At 45.7% G+C, this 25,020-nt stretch overlaps 1 protein-coding gene across 3 annotated transcripts; it reads left to right on the top strand.

Annotated features, from left to right (window-relative positions):
* The first annotated feature begins 3,137 nt into the window (after window positions 1-3,137).
* CEP68 (centrosomal protein 68) lies at window positions 3,138-23,413 on the top strand. Of its 3 annotated transcripts, none has more exons than XM_081906199.1 (7): window positions 3,140-3,291; window positions 14,293-14,742; window positions 16,480-17,913; window positions 19,218-19,340; window positions 20,757-20,853; window positions 21,493-21,655; window positions 22,976-23,413. In XM_081906199.1, the coding sequence occupies exons 2-7, from the start codon at window positions 14,344-14,346 to the stop codon at window positions 22,977-22,979; spliced, it is 2,220 nt and encodes a 739-aa protein (XP_081762325.1). In that variant the 5' UTR covers window positions 3,140-3,291; window positions 14,293-14,343; the 3' UTR covers window positions 22,980-23,413. The 3 variants fall into 3 exon arrangements, with proteins under 3 accessions (XP_081762327.1, XP_081762325.1, XP_081762326.1); XM_081906200.1 differs by lacking the exon at window positions 3,140-3,291 and adding an exon at window positions 7,436-7,560; XM_081906201.1 differs by lacking the exons at window positions 20,757-20,853; window positions 22,976-23,413 and having other exon boundaries at window positions 3,138-3,291; window positions 21,493-21,649.
* The last annotated feature ends 1,607 nt before the right edge of the window (window positions 23,414-25,020 follow it).

Below are 25,020 nucleotides of genomic sequence, written 5' to 3'. Positions count from 1 at the left end.
CAAAAACAGAGCCAGGGAACAGCCAGAATTAATGCAGCTAAATAAACTGGAGTCTATTTCCATCTTGTGGCTAGATGAAGAAAGTGCAATTTTACGCTTTCCCTAAGAACATAACCGGAGCGTGGTAAACTTGTTTTTCCCCTGTTGACAAAAGTGCAAGGGGTGGAGATATCTGAAGCTCTACATCAGTAGCTGGGATGGGGCAGCTTAAGGTTTACCCCATCCTGCACTATCAACCTCCCTGCTAAGTGTAGTGCCGAAACCTGTCCAAAAATTTATCCATTATCCTCCTTTGCAAAAGTGCCTTCTATTTTTATTGTGCCACAGAGCACAGAAAACGCTTAAGGGAAGGCCTTAAAAACATCTTTCTGCACTGTCTCTAAAAGTGTAAAAGGAACTGTGCTTACAAAGAACAACAATGAACAGCTGCCAGGTGTTCATGGGGCAAAGTCCCCATCTTCCTGCAGAGGATACCATGAGGTTTTTAGGAAACACATGCAGTTGGAAAGGCCCCAGAATGCAACTTGTGCAGAGAGATGGTTTGGAGAAAGAAAGGAAGGGCTCTCACAAACACACTTTGGCTACTTTGAAAGTAAGAGGAGCATAACAAAAACTCAACACGCCACCCATCGGAATTTCGCCAAAGTTTTCTATTTCTTTTCTCATGGATTGATGGAGAATGGTTAAGAAAAAAATGACCTTTTCACCATATTGCTACCTCAAAGCTTTTCTCATCCCCTCCACCATCTGTCCCTGGAGCTTTGATTTGGTCTTGGAGTCCTCAACATGGGAAAAAATGGCTGGACAGGAAAGATGGGTATTACAACTGGGTGATATCCACTTAGGCTTCTGCTTCTCCCTAACTTCACATTTAAAACATGTTTAAAGCATCCCTCCCCCCCCCCCAAGAATCCTCTACAACTCGGGATTGTACTGAAAAGAGAAAATAAGGAGTACCTCAACACTACAATGCTGAATGTCATACATTCCTGTTTCGTCTCAAGCATTTATTTAACAGGATGCAACTCATCTCAAATGCATTTCAAAAGATGCCTGCCAAGACGCTATTTATTCAGGGTTCATCGCCTACCTCACTCCAATGCATTTCAGTGACCATTTGAACGGACAATACATTATTGTTTGGTTCTATGTGACATTCCTTAATTATACTGCATAAGCTGCCCATCACTCAGGAATGTAATGCATTCTTTCCAAATGACTATTTGAAAATCCAGTGCATTTCTCTGGTCATTCAAAAGGAACTAATGTATATCAGTAATAATAATAATAATAATAATAATAATAATAATTTATTATTTATACCCCGCCGATCTGGCTGGGCCTCCCCAGCTACTCTGGGCGGCTTCCATAGAAACCAAAAATACAGTAAAATATCACATGTTAAAAACTTCCCTGAACAGGGCTGCCTTAAGATGTCTTCTGAATGTCAGGTAGTTGTTTATCTCTTTGACATCTGGTGCGAGGGCGTTACACAGGGCAGGTGCCACTACCGAGAAGGCCGTCTGCCTGGTTCCCTGTAGCTTTGCTTCTCGCAATGAGGGAACCGCCAGAAGGCCCTCGGCGCTGGACCTCAGCGTCCGGGCAGAATGATGGGGGTGGAGACGCTCCTTCAGGTATACTGGACCGAGGCCGTTTAGGGCTTAAAGGTCAGCACCAACACTTTGAATTGTGCTCGGAAACATACTGGGAGGCAATGTAGGTCTTTCAAGACCGGTGTTATATGGTCTCGGCGGCCGCCCCCAGTCACCAGTCTAGCTGCCGCATTCTGGATTAGTTGTAGTCTCTGAGTCACCTTTAAAGGTAGCCCCACGTAGAGTGCATTGCAGTAGTCCAAGCGGGAGATAACCAGAGCATGCACCACTCTGGCGAGACAGTCCGCAGGCAGATAGGGTCTCAGCCTACGTACCAGATGGAGCTGGTAAACAGCTGCCCTGACCACAGATTTGACCTGTGCCTCCATGGACAGCTGTGAGTCCAAAATGACTCCCAGGCTGCGCACCTGGTCCTTCAGGGGCACAGTTACCCCATTCAGGACCAGGAAATCCTCCACACCCACCCGCCCCCTGTCCCCCAGAAACAGTACTTCTGTCTTATCAGGATTCAACCTCAATCTGTTAGCCGCCATCCATCCTCCAACCGCCTCCAGACACTCACACAGGACCTTCACTGCCCTCACTGGTTCTGATTTAAAAGAGAGGTAGAGCTGGGTATCATCTGCATACTGATGAACAGCAGTAGCCATTCATTATTGTCCTAGGACATGGGTAGGCAACCTAAGGCCTGTGCACCTTCTGAATCCAGCCGGAGGATGGTCTGGGAATCAGTTTTTATAAGAGTAGAATGTGTCCTTTTATTTAAAATGCATTTCTGGGTTATTTGTGGGGTGTAAGAATTCGTTCATTTCCCCCCCTTCAAAATATAGCCCCCCCCCAGGTCTGAGGGACAGAGGACCGGCCCCCTGCTGAAAACGTTTGCAGACCCCTGTCCTAAGAGGATATATTTTGCTGTGACACCCGTGCAGTATAATGAAAAGTGAAAGCAGCTGCGTTTTTCTACTCCCCCCCTTTCTTTAGTCTGTAAAAGCTCAGAGTCTGTCAACCTTGGGTTCCTAGCTGTTGTTGGACTACAACTCCCATCATTCCTACCCGGCATGGCCAGTGGCAAGAGATGATGGGAGTTGTACTGTATCACAGAATTGTAGAGTTGGAAGGGATCCAGTCCACCCTCTGCAATGCTGGAATCTCAACTGAAAAAGGAAGGAGAGGCGCCCCCCTCTCGTGGGGGGGGGTGTCTTATTCTGGGGCCCGCCTCAGGTGCCCCAAAGTCTTGGTCCGGCCCGGGGGTGACAGCTTCTCCGCCCACTTTTGGCGCGCAATGCGCCCCTGGCCAAAGCGGGCGAGTCCCCCCCCCGTGTTTCCATTTCCAGGCCTCCCTTTGTCTCCTTCACCAAAGCGACAAGACCGCGCCCTCTCCCCCCCCCCCCGCGCGCGCCCGGCACCTCTCGTCACTTGGGCGCGCAACTCCCCCCCCCCATAGGAGGCGCGCCAGGCCTGGACGCCCGCAGGGAAGGGCGGAGAAGAAGCGCGTTCCGGGCGCGCGCAGCAGCCTCCTCGCCTCTCCAAGGCGCTGCGCTTTGCGCCCCTGCTGCTTCCAAGCGCCTCCATTTCCAGAGGCGGCCCCGGGGGTTGCGCGGGCTCCCGCGTGGTGGCCGGACGAGGGCCGGAGGGCGCGGCAGGGCGGCGCCCGGAGCTCGGCGGGGAGCCTCTTCGGGTAAGGGCGCGCCGCTCCTCCGCCTGCGCCTCGGAGGAGGAGGCTGCGCGCGGAGACGCTGCCGCTGTTTTCGGGGGAGGCCGAGGGCGGCCCCGGCGTTGCTTGGGGCCGAGGCGCTGGCGGACTGGCCTTCCCTGCTGCGGTTGTCCGGAGAGGAAGCCGGTCCGGCGCTGACCTTGTCATTTCTGTGGCGGCGCAGGGCGGTTTGCAAGAGGGAAACGCAAAAGAGGTTTTGGAGCAGAGGGCTGAGATTCTGGCATTGGAAGGCGTTGGGCTCAGTGACCCCCCCGGGGGGGTCCCTTCCAACTCTGCCCTTCTATGATCCTGTTGAGGTTCTTGCATTGCAAAGGGCTGGACTAGATTGGCCCTGGGGGGTCTCTTCCAGCTCTGCAGTTCAGTGGTTCTGATAACAAACAAGGCTGTCCCCCCCCTTTCAGAAGGCTTGCCCCTGAATAAGTTATTTTTTTAATTAATTAAGTAAAATCCTATACCGCCCTTCTCCGAAGATCCTAGGGAGGTTCACAACAGAAAAATTACAAATATATATTATAAAACAGAAACACACCAATAACCCCTCTCCCACAAAAGCATTCTTGATAACGCCTCTAACTTATTTTTTTCTTTTTTTACAAAAGCCCTCTGCGGGATTTTATTAAATGCCATGGTTCTTTTTAAACCTTTATTTTCTCCTGCTTTGCATCCTTCTAAATTTGCGATTGATAAGCCACAATAGTTGCATCTGTGTGAATGGTAGTGTACAGGGATCGGCTCTCTTGGGTGATTCTTTCATTCGTTTAGGTTTTTGTAAGAAACAAACCGAAACTGGTGTTTTCTGGTGGGTTGAAAACCACATAGTTCACCATCTGTGTAGAGGAGATTTAATTTCTTGGCCAAGGCAGGATCTTTTTAATAGCAATCAAAGCTCTCCAGAGACTTCAGAGAACATTGCAAAATACTATTATTGTCTGGGGACTTGGTTGTTAGTATTTAAAAGTCTGGCAGTCGGTGGGTATTAACAAAAGGCAGGGCTGGCATTGTGTTATGAAAACTAGCTGTCTCCATCTCTACCCACACAGAGTTATGGCAGCCATCCATGTGCTAACAATGTGCTTTCCTATTACTATTCAACACTTTTTTCCACTTAAAGTTAAGGGCAAAACTTACTGACAGCAGTGTCTGTTAGGATTGTAAAGTTTGGGTCCCGATTTTAGTGCTTGGTGGTTAAATTCTGTACTTTTGACTGCTGAAATAAGCAGCCCTTTAGAAACACAAAATAGGAGATCATTGCATCAAAGCCTCCGAAGTCCAGGAGAATTAACTAACTGGCATTTATTAAGAGTAGTCTTAAATTTCGACTAGGCAGTGTGTTAAATGCATGCCCATAAGAGCAATTGGAACCCAGCCATTGTGTGCAAAGTGTAAGGCAGGCAAGCACAAACCGTTGGCAGGGGAAACGTGATCTGTTTCCTGTCGCCTCCTTCAAGTATGTGTGCGTGTGGGTGCTTGCGGTTCTGGATACTCAGAGAGCTGTGTTGTTGACAGACTGTCCTTAATTTTCATGGGTTTGCTTCCCTGTGGCATTGGGAACCCTAAAACCCCGAATCCATGTAGTTTTTGCGTGTTCCTCTTCTGCTGTATGTCTGCCTGTTGCTGGGCTCAAAGATAGACGAGAGCGTGCCCAATTGAACTGGTCTTATAACCACAAGGAGCTAAATAATAATAAAAAATCCTAAGGAGACTCTTGAAGGACACTTGGATTTTTTTAAAAAATGTACAGTGTCAGGTGATAAAAATAGACAAAAAGTAGTACAGTGGTACCTTGGGATGCGAATGGGATCCGTTCTGGAGCCCCGTTCGCATCCCGAATGGAACGCAAGATGCGATGGCGCGTGTGCGCGGGTCACGTTTTGACCTGAGTGAAATAAAGCCTAGTTTCACCGCTGCCATAACAGACAAGTGACTAAAATTGGAACTCTGGGTCGTGCAGTGATACGATTTGCAGAAGGTTTGGGACAGTTATTTGAGGGATTTGCTGGCATAAGATGTGATCCTGGGTAGCTTTAAATGGGGATTTGAGAAATTCGCGGAGTGGAAGGCTCCATGGCTGCTACTTGTTGTGCCAATATGCAACTTCCAGTTTCAGAGGCTGCAGGGACGGGAGATGATGGTTGCTTTCACATACTGCTTAGGGGCTTTTTGGGTGCACCTGGTTGGGCTCAGTGAGCCTTTTTGTCTGATCTAGCAAGGCTGCTGTGTATAACATGAAATGCTTAACTAAAACCCAGCTCTTGTGCTCCAGTGCAGCTGTGCTGAACACAAGGGGATGAATAGAAAAGAGTAGCTTTGCTAAAATCCATGCCCCGGAGACAAGCAAAGTGCTGCTATTCTGGGTGCACCTGAATTTGAGCGGCTTGTGAGCCATCTCATGGTACCTGTAACAAGAGGCACAATGGAGGTGGGTGGCCAAAAGCCCCTCACAAACCAAAACAATGGTTTATAGTGTAAACCTGTACATGTATTATTTTGCTGTGTTATTAGAATTCCGTGGTTGAACTAACAGTTGGGATGGTGATCTCCTCCCTAACAAATTCTTGTGTTTAGTGGTGCAGTGGTATTGAACAGAACTAGTGGTTTTTGGAATGAAGGAGGAAGTGAGTTTTGTGTACATTCCTGAAGTAATTTGAGTTGTGATTGGAAAAGTAGGAAGCCTTTGCTGACAATGAAAAGGTTTGCTCTGACTGGGGTACAGTTTGGAGTAGGAGTAGCCTATTGCAGTTATCAAATAATACAAGAGAGAAATGTGCATTCCTGGAGGGAGGGGTGCGAATGCCAGAACAAAATGTTTGCTGGGTTTCATTTCTCATTTTGTTTTGCAGGGGTAAAATAAACATCCTCTGCTAGAATGGCACAGCATGGCAACCCTCACAAGTTTGAAAATAAACAAAATCTATCTATAAAAAATGTGTGCTATAAAGAAAGTAGAGAGAAAGTAGTCCATTGTTTTGTCAACAGTGCTATCTCTTGGGAACTACCTATAGTTTTTAATCTTTTTTTGGGTCATGGCATGGTCCTTTTTAAGAATCTGCTGAAAGCTATGGATCTCTTCCCCAGAAATTCAACTTCTTTAATCTCCCCCCCGCCCACAAGACACATTTCAAAGTAAAAAAGATAAAGGTATCCCTGACTATTAGGTCCAGTCGCGGATGACTCTGAGGTTGTGCGCTCATCTTGCTCTATAGGCCGAGGGAGCTGGCATTTGTCCGCAGACAGAAATAAAAGGGGAGGGGGATCAATGGGTTGGGTTGGTTCATGAATGCCCTAGGTATCTATGAACTGCAGGTTGAGTATAGTCATATCTCATGTTATGTTTGCTTCAAGTTGAGCGTTTTCAGTTTGCGTCCCGCGGCAACCTGTGAAGTACCGGAAAGGGTTACTTCCAGGTTTCGCCACTCGCGCATGCACAGATGCGCAAAATGACATCACACGCATGCGCAGAAGCGGCCAGTCGCTTTGAAGTGCTTTGAGTTGTCTAGATCTTGCATAATAATGGAATAACAGATGCTCAGTGTTTGTGTAATAAAACAAGGCTCTTGATGCGTATGGCTTGAGCTGACTCTTATGAAAGTTTTGTGATGGATCCTCTCAGTTACTTCATCTTTCTTTCGTTTGCATGTTGAGTAGACCTGCCCTTAAGCGGCAGCTTACTAGTCTCTGGTGGTTTTTTCTTTCTCTTGGGACCGAACAGTGTGCTTGTTATGCATGCCCTGTAAAATTGATGAAGCATTTAATTTGCCTCTTTCATGCTCTGCAGTGCTTTCCCATTGCTTAGTGATATCAACAAACTGCTTCATATATAGCACCCCTGGTAAAGCGCTCTCACTCTCTCTTTTCTGAAAGCTTCATTTGCTCCCATGAAGAACCTGCTACATATTGGGAACCTTGAGGGCACCTTCTCTCTTGTGGAGCAGCAGACCAGAGAGATGCAGTGCTGTGGCCAGGGCAGAATTAGGCAGTCAGTGGACAAGGCTGGAGGTGGACCTAATGGTGGCATCCCAAAAATGGCATCTGAAAGAGGCCTCGTGGAATGTAAGGCTGCCTTTCTCCTTTCTCACAATCTCTGCCATTTTTTTTGCAGTTGGAAGAATTCAAAAATCCATCATTGGTTGGATGAGGCCAAGATTTATCTGCTTCAAGTAGAGGTAACATAAAGGGTTTCCCCTCTTCTAGATGTTCAGGGATAACTCTCACGTTATTTCTTACGTGACACAGGTAACTTTTTTCTTCTTAAACAATGGCTCTTGTTAGACTGACGTCTAACATTCCCTAGTACAGGGGTCAGCAAACTTTTTTTGGTGGGGGCTGGTTCACCGTCCCCCAGACCTAGTGGCAGGCCAGACTGCACGCATGGGAGCGCACGCGGTGGAGGGCGCTTCCCTCTCTTCCTCCCCTTTTCTGGCCAACTTTCCCAGGCGCCAGGCGCGGGGCCAGCAGGTACGCCAAGCTCCAACCGACAGTGCAGCCATGGGGAGAGGCCCGTGGGCGGCGAGGCTTCCAATCAAAGCCCAGCTCCCTTCCTCCGCAGGGCCGGAGAAACCAGGAAGAAGGAGGGAGGAGCCGCTGCCGCGGTGAGGGAGGGGGAAATTGCCAAAAAATGGCGCCTGAAAAAAGATTGGAAAAAATTGGTGATCGCGCCGACCCAAGCAGCGATTGCAGAACTGTTCACGGGCCGGATCCAGAGAGCAGTTGGGCTGGATCCAGCCCGTGGGCCTTAGTTTGCCAACAAAGTAGCATGGTACTCTAATTGGGATGAACTCGGAGTAGCAGTATGGTACCAATTTTCTTCTTTAAACAGCTGCTGCCTGTTGCTGATACTCGGATCTAGCCAAATAACCATCTTGTTGATGTTAACAGGGCCATTTATAATATGTGATTAGGCATCACAGTGATAATGATACAGCATAATGCAACTCTTTACAGTTGGCTGTTTGTGATGATGTCACTAAGGGCAAATGAAGCTCTCTACCTGGCCTCACTCTTTGCTGGAAGCAGAATGGGTTCCTACGTCAAGGCAGCAAAACCAATGCTCCCAATCCTGATATGGTGCTCTGATAGTTCATTACATGCCAGCACACTGTGGCAAGGGAACATTAGCCTACCTGACCTTCACAATCTATAAATATTTATTCCCGCTCCCAGAGCATTGGGAAGAGCAAAAATTGTCTCCCCAGTCTGGACTATCTGAAGTTTTGTATAATACTGTCTGCTCCCAGTGACCTTAGTTTATTTACTGTCTAGTGTTTCTTGACATGGATTTTGATCATGCACATGCATCTGTTACAACACAAGGGTTGAGACGCTGAAGAATAAAAATAGAACAGTAGCCTGCTGCACCAGCAAACTGTATTTTGTATGTGGTTCTTGCATTCAAGACTTGGTCAGATTGCTCATGTTGCTTACATGTATTGAAAGATCCAACAGAATTTAACTCAGTAATCATACCTACATTACGTAAGGCAGCAGAAGCTTGAGTTATGGGGCAGTTGTGCCACCAGATGTTTTCTTCTTTCAGTTTATTTCTTTTTGCATCTGCAATCCAAATGACATTAACATTGCACCAGCTACATCTCAGACGCAGCAGGCATGGCGAACCTGTGGCCCAGCATATGTTGTTGGACTCCAGGTCCCATCAGCCTTGGCCAGCATAGCTGTTGGTCAGGGATGATGGGAGTTGTAGTCCAGCAGAATCTGGAGAGCCGCTCCTCTTTGGATTACAGGAAACCAATTCCTTTTGAAAGCCAAGATGAAGATAAAAAAGGCAAAGGGACCCCTGACCATTAGGTTCAGTTGTGACCAACTCTGGGTTGCGGCTCTCATCTCGCTTTGTTGGCCAAGGGAGCTGGCGTACAGCTTCTGGGTCATGTGGCCAGCAAGACTAAGCCACTTCTGGCGAACCAGAGCAGCGCACGGAAACGCCGTTTACCTTCCCGCTGGAGCAGTACCTATCTATCTACTTGCACTTCGATGTGCTTTCAAACTGCTAGGTTGGCAGGAGCAGGGACCGAGCAACGGGAGCTCACCCCGTCGCGGGGATTCAAACCGCTAACCTTCTGATCGGCAAGTCCTAGGCTCTGGTTTAACCCACAGCACCACACACAGCTTAAATATGAGGACAGTTCTAAATGAAGCATGCTGCTTGACGTATCAAGGCTTCTCCTGCCTGAGGATGCAAACTCTGCCCATGCCTTTAGCTGTTGGACCGAAGTTGAAGCAGGCCTTTTTGTTATTCATGGTGGCATGACCTGAAGCATGTAGTGAATTTCCCAGCAGGCCTTTCTTTCACCTGACTCAGTGTTCTCGCCAACAGACTTGGATGGAGAGAGCTAGGAAAAGAGGCTGGATTCACTTCTTGCAAAGCTCCTGGTCGGTTGTTAACAGAATTTTTAAAAATTTTAAATATTTTTTATTAGGAATTTCAGTTTAACAGTTTTTCAAAAAATACATCATCCTCAATTTCCCCCCTCCCCATAAGAAAAAAAAAGAACAACACAAACAGAAAACGCTCCCCCCCCCCCCGACTTCCCTCAGCTCCTCTCTCTGGTTTTTCAGCACTTGCTATTCTCTGCATGTTATAAAATTGTACAGATCCTTAATTTACCTATCTAAATGTTATCAATAAAACGTTTGTGTATGTTTATTCAAAACCTGCCAAGGAGTCCAGTTCATTTTGCTGTTTCTTTAGGTACTTTGTAAAAGGTTCCCATTCAGCTTTAAAGTCACAGTTATCCTTCTCATGTAATTTATGTGTCAGTTTTGCCAATTCTGCCTAGTCCAAGAGTTTCTCTTGCCACAGTTCTTTGGTTGGGATTTCTTCATTTTTCCATCCTTGTGCTATTAAGACTCTTGCCGCCATTGTCGCATACATAAAGATATTTTTCAGTTTCCTTAGCAGGTCTTTTCCTTCAATCCCTAAAAGAAATGTTTCAGGTTTTTTAACAAATGTCAATTGGAACATTTTCTTCAACTCATTATATATCATTTCCCAATTTTTTTAAAATTTTACTACAATCCCACCACATATGATAAAAAGTCCCTTCTTTTTCTTTACATTTCCAACACAAATTTGAATTGGTTAACAGAAGCCCTATTTAAGCAAGGTCTGAAGGGCTTGCAACGTTGGTTCTGCCCTCTGAAGTGCTGGGAAGGAGGGCTTTTTCACGCCCCTCCCACAGTGCAAAACCCAACAGAAGATTCCGCAGAGGCACCAGTTATCTGTGCAGGATTGAGCAGGAGGACAATGGGAGCATCCAGGCAGAGTGTCGGCTGTTGCTCATGTAGGGGAACGAGGGTTCAGAGGCCTTGCCTGTGTCCTCGCCTTGAGGTGTGCAACAGGGATCTTGTGTCGGGAGGTGCTTTTGTATCGGGTTGTGCTGAGGGCTAAATTTGGACCCTGGGTCTGCAGCAAGACCCACAAGAAGTGGGGCTGCCCTTGAGTGCTGCTAGATTACTGGGATTACCGAGATTGAAAATATCACGGCACCATTAAGCTAGTTGAAAAGAATATGAGAATGAGTGAATTTTAAGGGAAAGATAAATTCTGAATAAATATGCCCAAATCAGGGACTTAAGACTTAGATAAAAGTATTCAAAGTTAGGGACACAATATTGGAAATTTACAGAATAAGAATTGAAACAAGGTGATAAATTGCTGGTTAAAATTGTATAAATTTGGAACACAGGAGTGAGAGATGTGAGGAAGTCCAAAAAGCGAAGAAAATATGGTTACTAAAAGATGTTAATTCTATTTTTTCTTTTTTTGTCTTGTTTTCTGTTTTTTCTGTTATCTTTTCTACTGTATTAACAAAATCTTTAATAATTTTTTTTTTAAAAAAAATAGATTACTGGGATTACCAGGTTACTAGGATGGGGGTAAGCTTTGTTGCTTGGCACTGTAACACCCGCAGGCATGGCCCAACTTGGCCCTCCAGCTGTTTTGGGACTACAATTCCCATCATCCCTTACCCCTGGTCCTGTTAGCTAGGGATGATGGGAATTGTAGTCCTAAAACATGGAGGGCCAAGTTTGGCCATGCCTGCATTACGGTGACTAGTAGCTTTTTTTAAAAAAAAAAAGTAAATAAAAACAGTAAGCATCACTGCAGGGGATACTCAACTGTTCCATTTGAGAGGGGAAATGTCTAATGTGAATTTTATTTATTTAATGACCTTTATATACCTCTTCATTGTAAAAACAGCAACCTGTGTACAGTTTATAGCAACATAAAAAACCCTTAAAAGTGGTTAATAAAAAACAGCTAAAAACAAATTACTAAAAAGATGACTAAAATCAGCAGTATCTAAAAAGAAATAAAGCACATGCAACTTAAACATTTGTGGATAGGCTTACCTACACAACACAAGAATGTGGTTTTGGGGTGTACAGTGTTCATCTTGGCGGTGCAGGAGACGATCCACAGCCATCTGGGAACATCTCAAGATGATTGGGCTGAAACATCCTGAAGCTTTCTTCTTCATTGAAACAGAATTTGCAGTCCCAGGTTGACAGCTACGGGATAGTAGTGTGTGTGCATGTTTAAAATGAAGTAGTTGTAGTTTGAAATATAGGCTGGAAATGAAAGTTTCACTTGCATGGGGTCTGTCATATTCACAGTCCTTCTGTTAGACCTGCACAGGTGAATGAATACTTAATATGAAGTTTGAACCAGAAAGTGTGTTTGTGTGTTGGAAAATGGGGTGGGGGGAGCTGCGATTTTTGTTGTTACATTTTTTGTTTCCTCTCCCATTGCGTCTCCTGCTCCAGGTCCTTCCTTCTCCTTTGTGTTTCTGCTTTTGGAAGCTATTGCCTGGAAGAAAGTGTGTGTGTTGTGGGGTGGGGTGGGGGCTTTCCTGTCTTGGGAGAATACAATGTACGTTGGCAATGGGGAGGGAAAAGATGAGATTTTGCCAAGGATTTTCCAGATTACTGCTAGGAGGAAGTGGGAGGGAGATCTTCAGGCCAGATGACCTCATGGAAGGCTTCCTCTGTGAACATTCGGTTGGACAAGGCAGGCTCAAATTGTGTAGGCATAAGTTTTTTGAGAGATTGGTGTTGGACCCTGCCCCATGGGTTTGTCTGCAGAATGGCTATTATGCATTTTTGTGCTTTCATTTTGTATTTTTATGTTGTGAGCCACCCTGTGATCTTCGGATGAACGGTGGTGTGGCGTTTGCCCTCCTAGGTGTGTGACATCGTACTGGGTTCATAAGGAAAGGGTTAACTAATTGTAAAATGACTAACCAATGGGAACCCAAGGGGCGGAGTTAACTGTGTATAAGGTTTAAGCACAGAGGTTTTAGGGAGTAATAATAATAATAATAATAATAATAATAATAATAATAATAATAATTTATTATTTATACCCCGCTCATCTGGCTGAGTTTCCCCAGCTACTCTGGGCAGCTTCCAATCAAGTTAGAGTTTGAGGTATAGGTCAGTAAAGAAGCTAAAGTTAAGATACTGACAGGAATATTTTCTGAGAAACCATAAACTTGTTCATGTTTATAAAATAAACTTGTTTATTTGGTTCACTGTTAACAACTGTCTGGACTCCGTGTTTTACCCGAGAGTAACAGGTTGGTGGCAGTGGGGAAGTGAGCACGGTGGTGGCACAGGGATCAGTAGACCGTTAAACGTCCAGGGACCCTGTGTGATCGCCACAGGTGGTATAAAGTTTTTAGAAATAAATAAGTAATTAAGTAAAAATAAAACATAGGACCAGTTCTGGCATCACCTTTATCCATGGTCACAGCATCACCAACAAAATCCTCATGTGAGAACCCTTACCTGTTACTTTTCAGCTCTTCCCTGTTCCAGGAGGTATTGCTTCCGTTCTACCGTCAGGTGGGCCTATGTGGTGCTCCCTGGGTGTTTTGGACTTAAAAACCCTCCAGTCCTGGGCAGCAGGGATGATGGAAGTTGTAGTACCAGATTAGCTGCCCTTGTCCAAAGGCACTGGTTTTTAAAGGGGGACCAAATAAAATAACCCAATGAGCCCCCAAAGTTCTGACTTCTTCAGCTTAAGAAGGCTGAATCCCAACTGTATACAGGAGGGATGACAAATGCAACTGAAAAGAATTAATCTTGGGCCACCCAAAAGCTCAGGTAGTTGGGGGCATTAAGTGGGAAAACGATATTCTTGTAACTTGAAGCCATTGGTTTGGGTCCTAGAATCTGGAGCAAGAGAAAACAAGCTCACTCCATCTTCCTCTTGACAGCCCTTTGTTAATTTGAAGATGGCTGTCATGTTTCCTCAGTCTCCCTTTATTCTTGGGTTTGTTTTTTAAATATCATTTTTACTTGCTTCCTGGGAGTAGATCCCATTGAAAACAGTATGACCAGCTTAGAAATGAGTATGCATGGGATTGTAGATATCCAGAACAATCCTAGGGATGCTTTCTTGGACGGCTAATTGGAGCTTACTTGCAAATTAGCATTCATAGTGTCAGGGAACTGCCATTGGAGCCAGAGGCGGAGGCAAGGCTCCAGAGCGATGCTGGAGAGGGGCCCAGCAGGGAGAGAGGCAGCCCATCTGCTGGGGAAGGAAATCAGCGTAACATCAGTGGAGAAGGGGGGCAGATGGGGGAATCAGTGAGGGGGCTCCAGGACTCCTCGCCGGAGACCAGCGGGGAGAGCTCGGGTCCTCCGCTGCCCACACCCTCCCTGCGCAGAAGACTTCCACGCAGGGAGAGTAGGAGGAGACTAGGCGTCAAAGAACTTCTTTGCTGGAAGAAGTTCAATAAATGCCCACTGACGGATTCTGCCAGCGACTGAGACAGCCACGAAGTGAAGGGCTGTCCAGACAGAAAGTGTTTAACCAGGTAACCTAGCCAGGAGCGGTGGCAACTTACGCACAAGCAACCCCTATAACCATTACACATAGGCTTGCAGCCTCTGTGTTAGATGGGAGTTCTTAAATAATTCAGTTGCATCTCTTGTTTATTTCAGGTTAAAAGATTCACGTTTGAGGCACTGAAGGAAAAGAAACCTGCTTTATAGATGGCCTTGGAGGTAGAAAAATCTCCTTTTGAGGCATCGTTGAGTGCGAAGGCCAAATGCTATGGGAGGTGGAACTACCGAGAACTCGAGATGGGCCACTCTGAACTAGTTAGCAAGGTTTGCCAGCCTTCAGCTGTAGAAGAAGAAGAGCCTTTGTCCAAAGAGACAGGGGTTGGAGAGCTCAAGGCCATAGAGAAAGCTGGCCATACATTTCCTGGCATTTTCTGGAGAACTGAAAAATGTGATAAGATGTCTTCAACGGCTTCTAACAAGTTTTGCAAGATGAAAGCAAAAACAAAGTATGTGGAGAGACGGCCGCTCATCAGTAGGACCACTTTTGGTAGTGAAGTAGCTCCCAGTTTTAGCAGAGGTGGTCTGTTTCCAGAAGAACAACAACAGGTGAGCATATTTAGGGATTCATCCTTGCACAGTGCTTCCAAGAAAAATGTAAGGAGACTGGATTCTCACAGTCGAAGAGTGAATGATCACAGTTCAGAAAACATTTTTTATTTCCTTTTATACATCTCTTTCCATTGACACATGTGACATGGTGGATAAGCAGTTTGGAAGAAACTTTAGGAGTTATCTGAATTAGAAACCAGAGCAAATACCTTGCAGCCTTTGACTGCCGTTCTGATTTAGTCACGCTTCTGCCTCTTCCTTTAATTTTTTTTTTTATTGAACATTGGTCAGGCTGGGTCAGAATGCAGGTGGGGAGGGATGATCAGTGAGAAGGATAACAGATTGCTACCCAGTGTTAGGCACACTTAATTGGGAGTAAGCTTCATTGAACACAGTGGGGCTTGCTTTTGAGAAAATGCACATAGGGTTGTGCTGTGAATTCGCATATTTTAGAGTTTCATATTTATGGTATTTGCTACTATGGCAACATTGCAAGTGAGAGTGGGGAGGAAGAATGATGGACCCGCTTCCCTGAATGTATTCTTCAGGGTTGGGCAGCATTGTGGACTTTTCTGAAAACCTATCTAAATGGTGCACAAGATAGATGTAGTTTGTTGGCTTAAATACGGGTGAACACTGAGCAACAGGAGCATAAATAGTCCATGGAAGGGAGTGAATTTGCTTGAATGTAATTGGTCCAGGGACGCAGGTGGCGCTGTGGGTTAAAGCCTCAGCGCCTAGGACTTGCCAATCGAAAGGTCGGTGGTTCGAATCCCTGCGGCGGGGTGCGCTCCCGCTGCTTGGTCCCAGCGCCTGCCAACCTAGCAGTTCGAAAGCACCTCCGGGTGCAAGTAGATAAATAGGGACCGCTTACCAGTGGGAAGGTAAACGGCGTTTCCATGTGCGGCTCTGGCTCGCCAGAGCAGCGATGTCACGCTGGCCACGTGACCCGGAAGTGTCTCTGGACAGCGCTGGCCCCTGGCCTCTTGAGTGAGATGGGCGCACAACCCCAGAGTCTGGCAAGACTGGCCCGTACGGGCAGGGGTACCTTTACCTTTACCTAATTGGTCCTGGTCTTTCTATTTGGGTGTGTGTTTGGAGATTCCCAAATACATAAGTAATTAGTGTCATGCTTGTGATGACCCTTCCAAATCTGCAGTTCTATGATTCTGTGTCATGGGTAGGCGAACTAAGGCCCAGGGGCTGGATCCGGCCCAATCGCCTTCTCAATCCAGCCTGTGGACGGTATGGGAGTCAGCGTGTTTTTATACGAGTAGAATGTGTCCTTTTATTTAAAATGAATCTCTGGGTTATTTGTGGAGCCTGCCTAGTGTTTTTACATAAGTAGAATGTGTGCTTTTATTTAAAATGCATCTCTGGGTTATTTGTGGGGCATAGGAATTCATTCATTGCCCCCCTCCAAAAATAATATAGTCTGGCCCCCCCACAAGGTCTGAGGGACAGTGGACCGGCCCCCTGCTGAAAAAGTTTGCTGACTCCTGATGTCATTTGCATCAGAATTCTGGTTTTCATTCCTCCAGCCTTCAAATTAATCCAGGTTCACTTATTTCGGGGGGGGGGGGAGCCATTGAGCTTAAAAGAAAAGAAAGAAACAATTGCCAACAGCCTCCTTGCTAATTAAACCCCCACCTATATTGGAATATTCTTTCTTTGTAAATAAAAAAAAATCCTGCCTTTCTTGCCTGACCTCTTTTTTAAAAATGACTTGCGCAGGTGACTTCGGCAGAAGACTCGGATTCTGCAGAGCCGCTTCAGGGGTTGCTGGAAATCACAACCAAAGCTATGGACTCAACATTTTACAGCCCTCCCACCAAACCCCTCTACAGCCTCGATGCCGATGGGAGGAGCCAGGTGACAGTTGCGCCTTATTCATCCACTCCCAAACACCTGCCAGGTAAAAGAAACCATCGTTTTGATGCTGTAACACCTGTGTTCCCTCGGACTAGTTTCGCCTTACAGCCTTCAGAAGAATCCGGTTTTGATCAGCAGGGGATGGCGAGATCAAAGAGCTTTTGGGGAGCTGGGGCTCTTTCATTGTCCCCTGAGACATCTTCTGCTCCCTGGCAGCTGCCTAGTCTCCCTGACCCTTCAGGAAACCACATGCTGGGTGCACATGGGCACATAGCTTTGGATAGCTCCCCCACAGTGGGTCACATGAGAAAGATGTCCTCCTTCCAGGCGGACTACTGGGCGTGTGCCATACCCGATTGCCTGCCCCCATCGCCAGACCGCCAGTCGCCCCATTGGGACCCTAATAAAGAATATGAGGACTTGCTTGATTACACCTATCCTTTGAGGCCGAAACACAAGCTTGCAAAGAACCCCAGAGAGTCTTCTGTCCACGATTCTGGGGTTGACCTCAACAGCCTTTCCATTTCTCCCGAGAGTACCTTGAAGTCCATGAACCTGCAGGGCCAGGAACCCCTGGCTGCAGAGATCCCACACTCAGAGAGCTTTCCAACGCCTTTATTGGAAAAGTCAGAATGCCCCCTTCCAGTTTCTCACTACAGGCTCTCACCTGTTGGGAAAGTGTCCTTTTCTGATGGTGTTCACTCTCCTGGGAGAACTCGCATCTCTGGAGAGATGGCGCATGGCTTGTCTCCTATGTGCCCACGACCAGTTCCATTTGATTCATGCAACTTGGATGAAAGACGCTGGGACACAAGGGGATATGGCTGCCTTACAAAGAGAGATGTTGTCAGTAGCAACTTCATCCGCTCCACAAGGGTGCTCCCTTTGCAAAACGGGAGTTCCAGTGATGAAGAGTATCTCTCCTTACCACCCAGGCTCAAGGAGTTAGAGACGTTGGCTCAGCAGCTGACTGAGCTTTCACTGATCATAAGGAACCCTGAACATTTTGCATATGCCGATGTCACTGGAGAGCAGCTTCCACTGGAGGCTCAGGGAGATGGTGGAGCCAGCAAGAGTCAGTGGGAAACAGATGGTGATTCTTGTCATACGTGTAGCTTCCATGAACACATTGAAGAAGACCTTCTGAGCAACCAAAGCTGCCAGGACCAGGAGGGGTTTCCAGGAGAGGCTGCTAGTAGCATTGACTTGCTCAAAACAAGATTCCTCAAGAGCGGAGGTCATCATGTTGAGCAAGAGACAACCCGATGCAGAGACTCCCTTGCACTGCAAATGAGGGTAAATAAAATAAATCCAAACCTGAACAGCAAAATGCCAATTGTGTCATATGATACTCAGATTTGAAAGTGGCCAAAGGGAGTGTGCGACTTCTGAAGGGCTGAAAGACCTGAAGGCCTGGCTGCTTGTCCCTGTGTAGACCTGTATAATAATATATAATAATATATAATATTATATAATATTATATAATAATAACAATTATTAATTAATTAATTGATTGATTGATTGATTATTAATTAATATTATATAATAATAATTTATTATGTACCCCGCCCATCTGGCTGGGTTTCCCCAGACACTCTGTGCAGCTTCCAACAAAATACCAAAATACAATAGTAAGTCAAACATTAAAAGCTTCCCTAAACAGGGCTGCCTTCAGATGTCTTCTAAAAGTCTGGTAGTTTTTTTCCTCTTTGTCATCTGGTGGGAGGGCGTTCCACAGGGCGGGTGCCACTACCGAGAAGGCCCTCTGCCTGGTTCCCTGTGACTTGGCTTCTCGCAATGAGGGAACTGCCAGAAGGCCCTCAGCGTTGGATCTCAGTGTCCGGGCAGAATGGTGGGGGTGGAGATGCTCCTTCAGGTATACTGGACCGAGGCCGTTTAGGGCTTTAAAGGTCAGCACCAACATTTTGAATTCTGTTTGGAAACGTACTGGGAGCCAATGTAGGTCTTTCAGGACTGGTGTTATGTGGTCTTAGTGGCCACCCCTAGTCTCCAGTCTAGCTGCCACATTCCGGATTAGTTGTAGTTTCTGGGTCACCTTCAAAGGTAGCCCCACATAGAGTGCATTGCAGTTAGGTCATCTGCGGCAAGTTTATGTGTAGCACAACCTACATAATGTCATAGGGCAGGGACCCGAAAACAGGCATTTTCTGCTCCTGCACCGTGCCTGTCTCTGTACCATTTGTGAAGCAGCAGCCACCACTATTGTATTTAGTATTAATTCTGGAAGTGTCCCTTCCAACACTACAGTTGTATGGTTCTATTATATTTGAGGCGGGTGTTATACTGGTGTATATTTTGCTCTAGGAGGCTACGTTAGGTCACTATCGAGAATACACTTCCAGAATTAACACTGAATACATTACTTCTGGTAATTGAGCCACTGTAGTCACTTGAGGGTTGTGAAAATTTGTGTCCCAGGCTTTTTGGACTCGTCTAGTTTTCCGCTCTCCCAGCCCACTACTGCTTCTAACCTGGGAACTGAAAACCCCCCAAACAGTTTTACAGTTATGCCTATAAAACTGAATTTTACTATGTCTTTTGCATATAACGGGTGCCTTTGTTCTGATTCATCCAAGTAGATATTTTGCCGTCAACTAGAAGAGCTCATTTGTTGGCTGCACAAAGTAGCAGAAGTTACAGACAACTGGATTCCTCCCAAGCCAGATGTTGGAAGTGTCAAGGCAGCATTACAAAGCTACCTGGTAATTCCTTCCCCCCTTTTTCCTCCTTAACTGTGGATTTGAGTAGCTCTGAGGTCACTGGGCTTCATTATGTAGGAGCAACTGACTGCTGAAAAGAGGCCCAGTTCAAATCAAATAATCCCTTAAGCAAACCCCTGTGAGAAATAAGAAAAGGCCCCACTGTGGCCTATCAGTTTGGAAGAATGGCTTTTGTAGAAAGCTCTTAGTCCACATCATGAAACACCAGTCTCCCTTGTCCCCCCCCCCCCCAAATGTATAAATCAGTGGAAATACAGTATTGGGAAAATGTATATTCTCGCCATGTGCTCACCCTCCTAGGAGAGTTCTGCTGTTCTTGGTGTACAGTTGCTACTAACTGGAGGGCAGATAGGCTAAGAGCAGCTTTTTCCAGCCTTGGACCGGTCCACCATCCCTCAGACCTTGTGGGGGGCTGGACTATATATTTTTTTAAAAAAATATGAACGAATTCCTATGCCCCACAAATAACCCAGAGATGCATTTTAAATAAAAGTACACATTCTACTCATGTGAAAACACACTGATTCCTGGACCATTCATGGGCCGGATTGAGAAGGCGATTGGGCCGCATCTGGCCCCCGGGCCTTAGGTTGCCTACCCCTGGCTAAGAGCATTGTGATCCTTGTTCCATCAGGGCAGCTCACACAACTGATATTCCTGTGCCCTCCTTGCTGCCCACGCCTGACAGCCGTAACCCTGTCCAGAGATTCAGAGATCTCTCCTGAACACTCGAGGCTGCATTGCACAAGGCTGCAGTACAAAGGGGGAAATTGCCTAGAATCTGGCAGCGGGATCTTTCAGCAATGGGAGCTTCTGCTGGCAGACGATCCTTCCTCTCAATTTTAGCTGACTTCCCCTCCTATTTTGCACTGCAGAACTGTACACCACAGCCTCTGCTGTTTCGGGGTGCCCCATTGCCTCCATAGATAGGGGTTTTTTGTGTTTTTTTTTAAGTACAGCAGCTGCAGGCAGAGGAGGGAAAGAAAAATGGGATACACAGGCTTTTCTTCTCACACTGTTGGATCTAAGCTATAACTTTTAAATACATTTTGTGGAACCTATGTGCCCACTTGTGGATAATGAGTAATTTTTCTTTAGAAAGGTAAATTTAAAGGACCCCTGACCCTGTTTACCTTTCCGCAGGAGCGGTACCTATTTATCTACATGCACTTTGACGTTCTTTCAAACTGCTAGGTTGGCAGGAGAAGGGACCAAGCAATGGGAGCTCACCCCATTGTGGGGATTTGAACTGTCAACCTTCTGATCGGCAAGCCCAAGGCTCAGTGGTTTACACCACAGCGCCACCTGCGTCCCTAAATTTTCTTTACTCATTAATTGATTTTTAATGCTTTGGTTTTGAATATTGTTGCTCATGACATCAATCACATTTCTATGCAGGAGTTCAAAAAGGATTTAGCTGACCACCAGACACTGACTGAAAATGTCTTGCAAGATGGAGATAGGCTTCTCAAATGCATGGTCTCGGATTCACCAGGTGAGGGGAGAGACAAATATAAGGGGGAAACAGAACCAGAATACAGTGTGGGGGAGGACCTTGTAATATTTTTCTGAAACTCCTCCACTTTCTCCCACTGTGTTTTCAACTTTCTAGCTCTCATGGTTTTCAAGATACTTGGCATGAACCCTGCCAAATATAGTTTTCAAGTCTCATCTGTTTAAACAGAACAAACTTAAGCACATATTTGATGTTCTCATAGAAAGCTGTAGGATTTCAGAATGCTTTATTTTTGCTGAAATATGCCCAGTGTTACCTTGTTTTTACTATATAAAAGCTGAAAAACTAGAAAGCACTGTGGCTGAGCTGTGACCTGAGCATGTGTGTGTTTGCTAATAGAAAATGGGAGCTTTGGGGTAGTGCTTTTGGGTGAATCCTTCTTGTTAGTTTCATCCACTTGAGAAAGCTGCTATAACTTGTACAGCACCATCTCTCTATTCCTAGCATGCAACCTAATCTACTTTTCTTTCTCTTATCCTCTAGTTATTTATTGCAAGCGAAACAGAACACTTAATGCCTCTTCTTGTGGTCATTTCTAACAGTGTTAGTTACCCAAAATTGTCAAGGAGAAACATCACAGAATCCGGATCTTAAATTTGTATTAACCCTTGCTTCTAGTTTTACAGAACACTCTCGGCTTGATCGCCAAACAGTCTGACAGGCTTGAAAGCCATGCTGAACACCTGTATGAGACTCTCCTAGCAGCTATGGACACTCTTGGCGATGGCTTGATAAAGAATTGTGATGCCCAGCAAACGGCTGCCCAGGCAGAGTTGTCAAGGTGGGTAAGCGGAAGAGAAGATGTGAGGGTGGACGTTAATGAATGTTTTCTTGTGTGCTGCCAAATAAGGAAGCAGACAGAGCTTTCACCAAGTTTGCCTGGCTCCAAGGGCGTTTGAAGTTCCTTAAATAGTAAACTTGCACCCTCTCACAAATTGACGCTCATCTTGAGCTTTTCGTAGGGACGCAGGTGGTGCTGTGGGTTTAACCATAGAGCCTAGGACTTGCCGATCAGGTGGTCAGTGCAAGTAGATAAATAGATACCACTCCGGTGGGAAGGTAGAGGGCATTTCCATGCGCTGCTCTGGTTCACTAGAAGCGGCTTAGTCATGCTGGCCACATGACCCAGAAGCTGTACACCGGCTCCCTCAGCCAATAAAGTGAGATGAGTGCCGCAACCCCAGAGTCGGCCATGACGACCTAATGGTCAGGGGCACCTTTACCTTTACTTAGGCAGATGCACCCAGTTTTCCTGGGGTGGATATAAGGGTACAAACGTTTTAAGAAATGTCCTCGAGGACATTTAAGGTGGAATTAAGGTGGAATTAAGGTGGAAAGGGTGGTCTGCAGGGGCAGCCCGGAATATTTTGCTACTGTAGGCAAAAGTCCCCCCCCCCAGAACCAGGCCCCCTCCCTGCCCCCACTGTCACACCCCCTGCAGGTTGTCCTTCTGAAGTTTATCTGTACCTGTAAGGTAAAGGGACCCCTGACCATTAAGTCCAGTCGTGGACAACTCTGGGGTTGCGGCACTCATCTCGCTTTATTGGCCGAGGGAGCCGGCGTACAGCTTCCGGGTCATGTGGCCAGCATGACGAAGCCGCTTCTGGCAGAGCAGCGCACAGAAACGCCGTTTACCTTCCCGCCAGAGTGGTACCTATTTATCTACTTGCACTTTGACGTGCTTTCAAACTGCTAGGTTGGCAGGAGCAGGGACCGAGCAACGGGAGCCATGTAACTTAAGAGGGCTACTTTGCAATATAACTGAGGCATCATCATCATCATTTATTCCCCACCCATCTGCCTGAGTTTCCCAGCCGCTCTGGGTTTCTCCAGCCACTTTATGTCCTGAGGAACTTTTGGTTGCAAATAAAAGCATACTAACCTGCCCCCCCCCCCCCAATTATTTAAGGTTATTTAAATTCCATAGAGCAAATGAATGCTTGGTACCCTGGGCAATTTTCAGTGTGTAGTCTAAAGGCATTTGACGAAGCAACCTTGCTGAAGTGAAGCAGGTCTGCTCATCCTAAGTCTATTTAGTTTGAAGTCCACAATGGAAAAAAGACAGGACGCATTTGTTAACTTGCAGATTACTTTATTTCAGATAATGCCTCTGTGTGGAATTTCACAGGCCTTCTTTCCCTGAATGAAAGAGCTGCTTCAGTAAGGGGTTCGAGGAAATAGTAAAGTGCTCTCGACAGTGTGCTTGAAGCCTGGAAGCTACATGTGACCTCTTGCAGCGTCACCAAGATTTGTTTCCAAGTTCAGGTGTTACAGCAACTGGCTCCATCTCTGGCGCCCATTGGGAATATGCTGGATACAGCGCCCACAGATGTTGGTCATTGACTTAATGATGAACTGCCTCTAAAGTTGGTTGCCCTTTTTTATGTTATCGTTGTTCAAGTGAACAATTAGAAGTCTCCAGTGCCTGGTCCTTTAATGTACTTGGGTTTTCCTTCGAAATATGGTTCGTTTGTTTACATGTAATTTCTATGGAAGACTACATTTCAAATAAAAGAATTTTATCACCATATATATTAAAGCAAGCACTGGCAATGTCTGATTTCAGTACACCTGCCATCTCCCTGTCACACAGTGATCTCTAAGAAGACACGGATAACTTCACCTGATGCTTTTTAAAGGAATAGTGCCATGGCTGGTTTGTTCTTTGGTTAATCATTGGTAGAGGTTCTCTAGCAAACTGCTGTTTAAGAGCTGCTGATTTTCTTTGGAGTACAGAGAACTTATCCTTATAGCCCTTTTGAAGAATTGCTATGCGGTTTGCTAATGGCCTCATTTCATAAGAGGAATGAGACTACAGGCCTACGCTGCCTCCTTGTATTTGCTTCCATTTTCAGCTACAGTATAGTTAAGCCTAAGCAGGGAAGTGCAGTTTTGCCAAACTCTGGATTATGCTTTGAAGTTGCCTTGTTAAAACTAAACCTGGTTTGCCTCAGTCTGGAAACTAATTGCAGTTTAAAACAGCTGTGCCCGTAGACGAGTGCCCAAATCCAAGACTTGTTCCCATAGTTTAGTACTGTGTATGATCTTATTCGGTGAGGTAAACAGTTTTGCTACCGAAGTTGAGTTTAAGAATCCTTACTGCCAAACATCTAAATAAGAATTTTGAATATTTAAAATACATCCCCCAAAATTGGATAACAGGCTGCTCATGCACATTTGACTGAAGCAAGGCTGCATATTTTTTCCCCCATCGTAGCAAGACTCATTGCATAAGCTAAATTAAACGACCTGTTTTTCAGTACAGTAACTAGTTTGCGCAACACATGTGTCAAAAAAGAAGATTCCAAACCAGTTTATTTCTGGTTTGCAGGAAAACATTGGGTTGAGTAAACCAGTTTGCATAAGGCACGGTAACTGTGCCTTTCCTCGTATTTGCTTCTCTCCTCAATCATGGGGAATAAAATGAACACAAGATGAGACCAAGGCCCTAAATAGGCTGTATGAATTGCACATTTTCCTGCTGTTTTCAACTATGCCACTTCAATTACCACTACGGTGATAGCTGTTGTGAGTAGTTTAATCTTTGCTTATTTTCTAACCTAGATCCTAGCTGCATCATTGCAGCTTTAAAATAATGTGCTTTTTACAGGCTTCCCATTCAACTCCTGCTATAATGCTCTTCAGCAAGACAGGTAGTTTTAGTTGTCTGATACCACTGTTCTGTAGCTGACATGATAGAAGGCACCCACATTAGGAATTGGAACCTTTAAACTGAATGATCCCAAGTATGTTGAACTGTGGCTGTTGTGAGCTCAACTTTACTAGAGCCCAGTGTAAGAGAGATTTGCTTACAAAGAACCGAGGGTTTTTGTTATTGCTGTTCTTCAACTGGGAGACAAAACAGGAAGCAGCAGTGACGTGTGGGTATGTACACTCAAGCTAACCTGCTATTGTTGCTTTATGAACATGCTTTTAGGAATAACAAGACATCCCAGTTATAGCTCAGTTGTATGTCTTGCAACCCAAAATGTCTTGTACATTTGAACTCCCTGAAGCTATAGTCATAGCACTTTTTGAAACTTCCAAGTTCCTGCTGGGGGCAACAACTTAAAATATAAACAAGTAACGGAGATGAGAACCTATCATCTCGTTGCATTTCAGCTGCTTCTGAAAAAAATACTCATA

This window comes from Podarcis melisellensis (genome assembly GCF_964234715.1).
Source record: "Podarcis melisellensis genome assembly, chromosome: 3".
Classification (NCBI taxonomy): domain Eukaryota; kingdom Metazoa; phylum Chordata; class Lepidosauria; order Squamata; family Lacertidae; genus Podarcis; species Podarcis melisellensis.
Note: the sequence above shows the minus strand (reverse complement) of the source record. Positions and strands in the feature narration are given on the sequence as shown.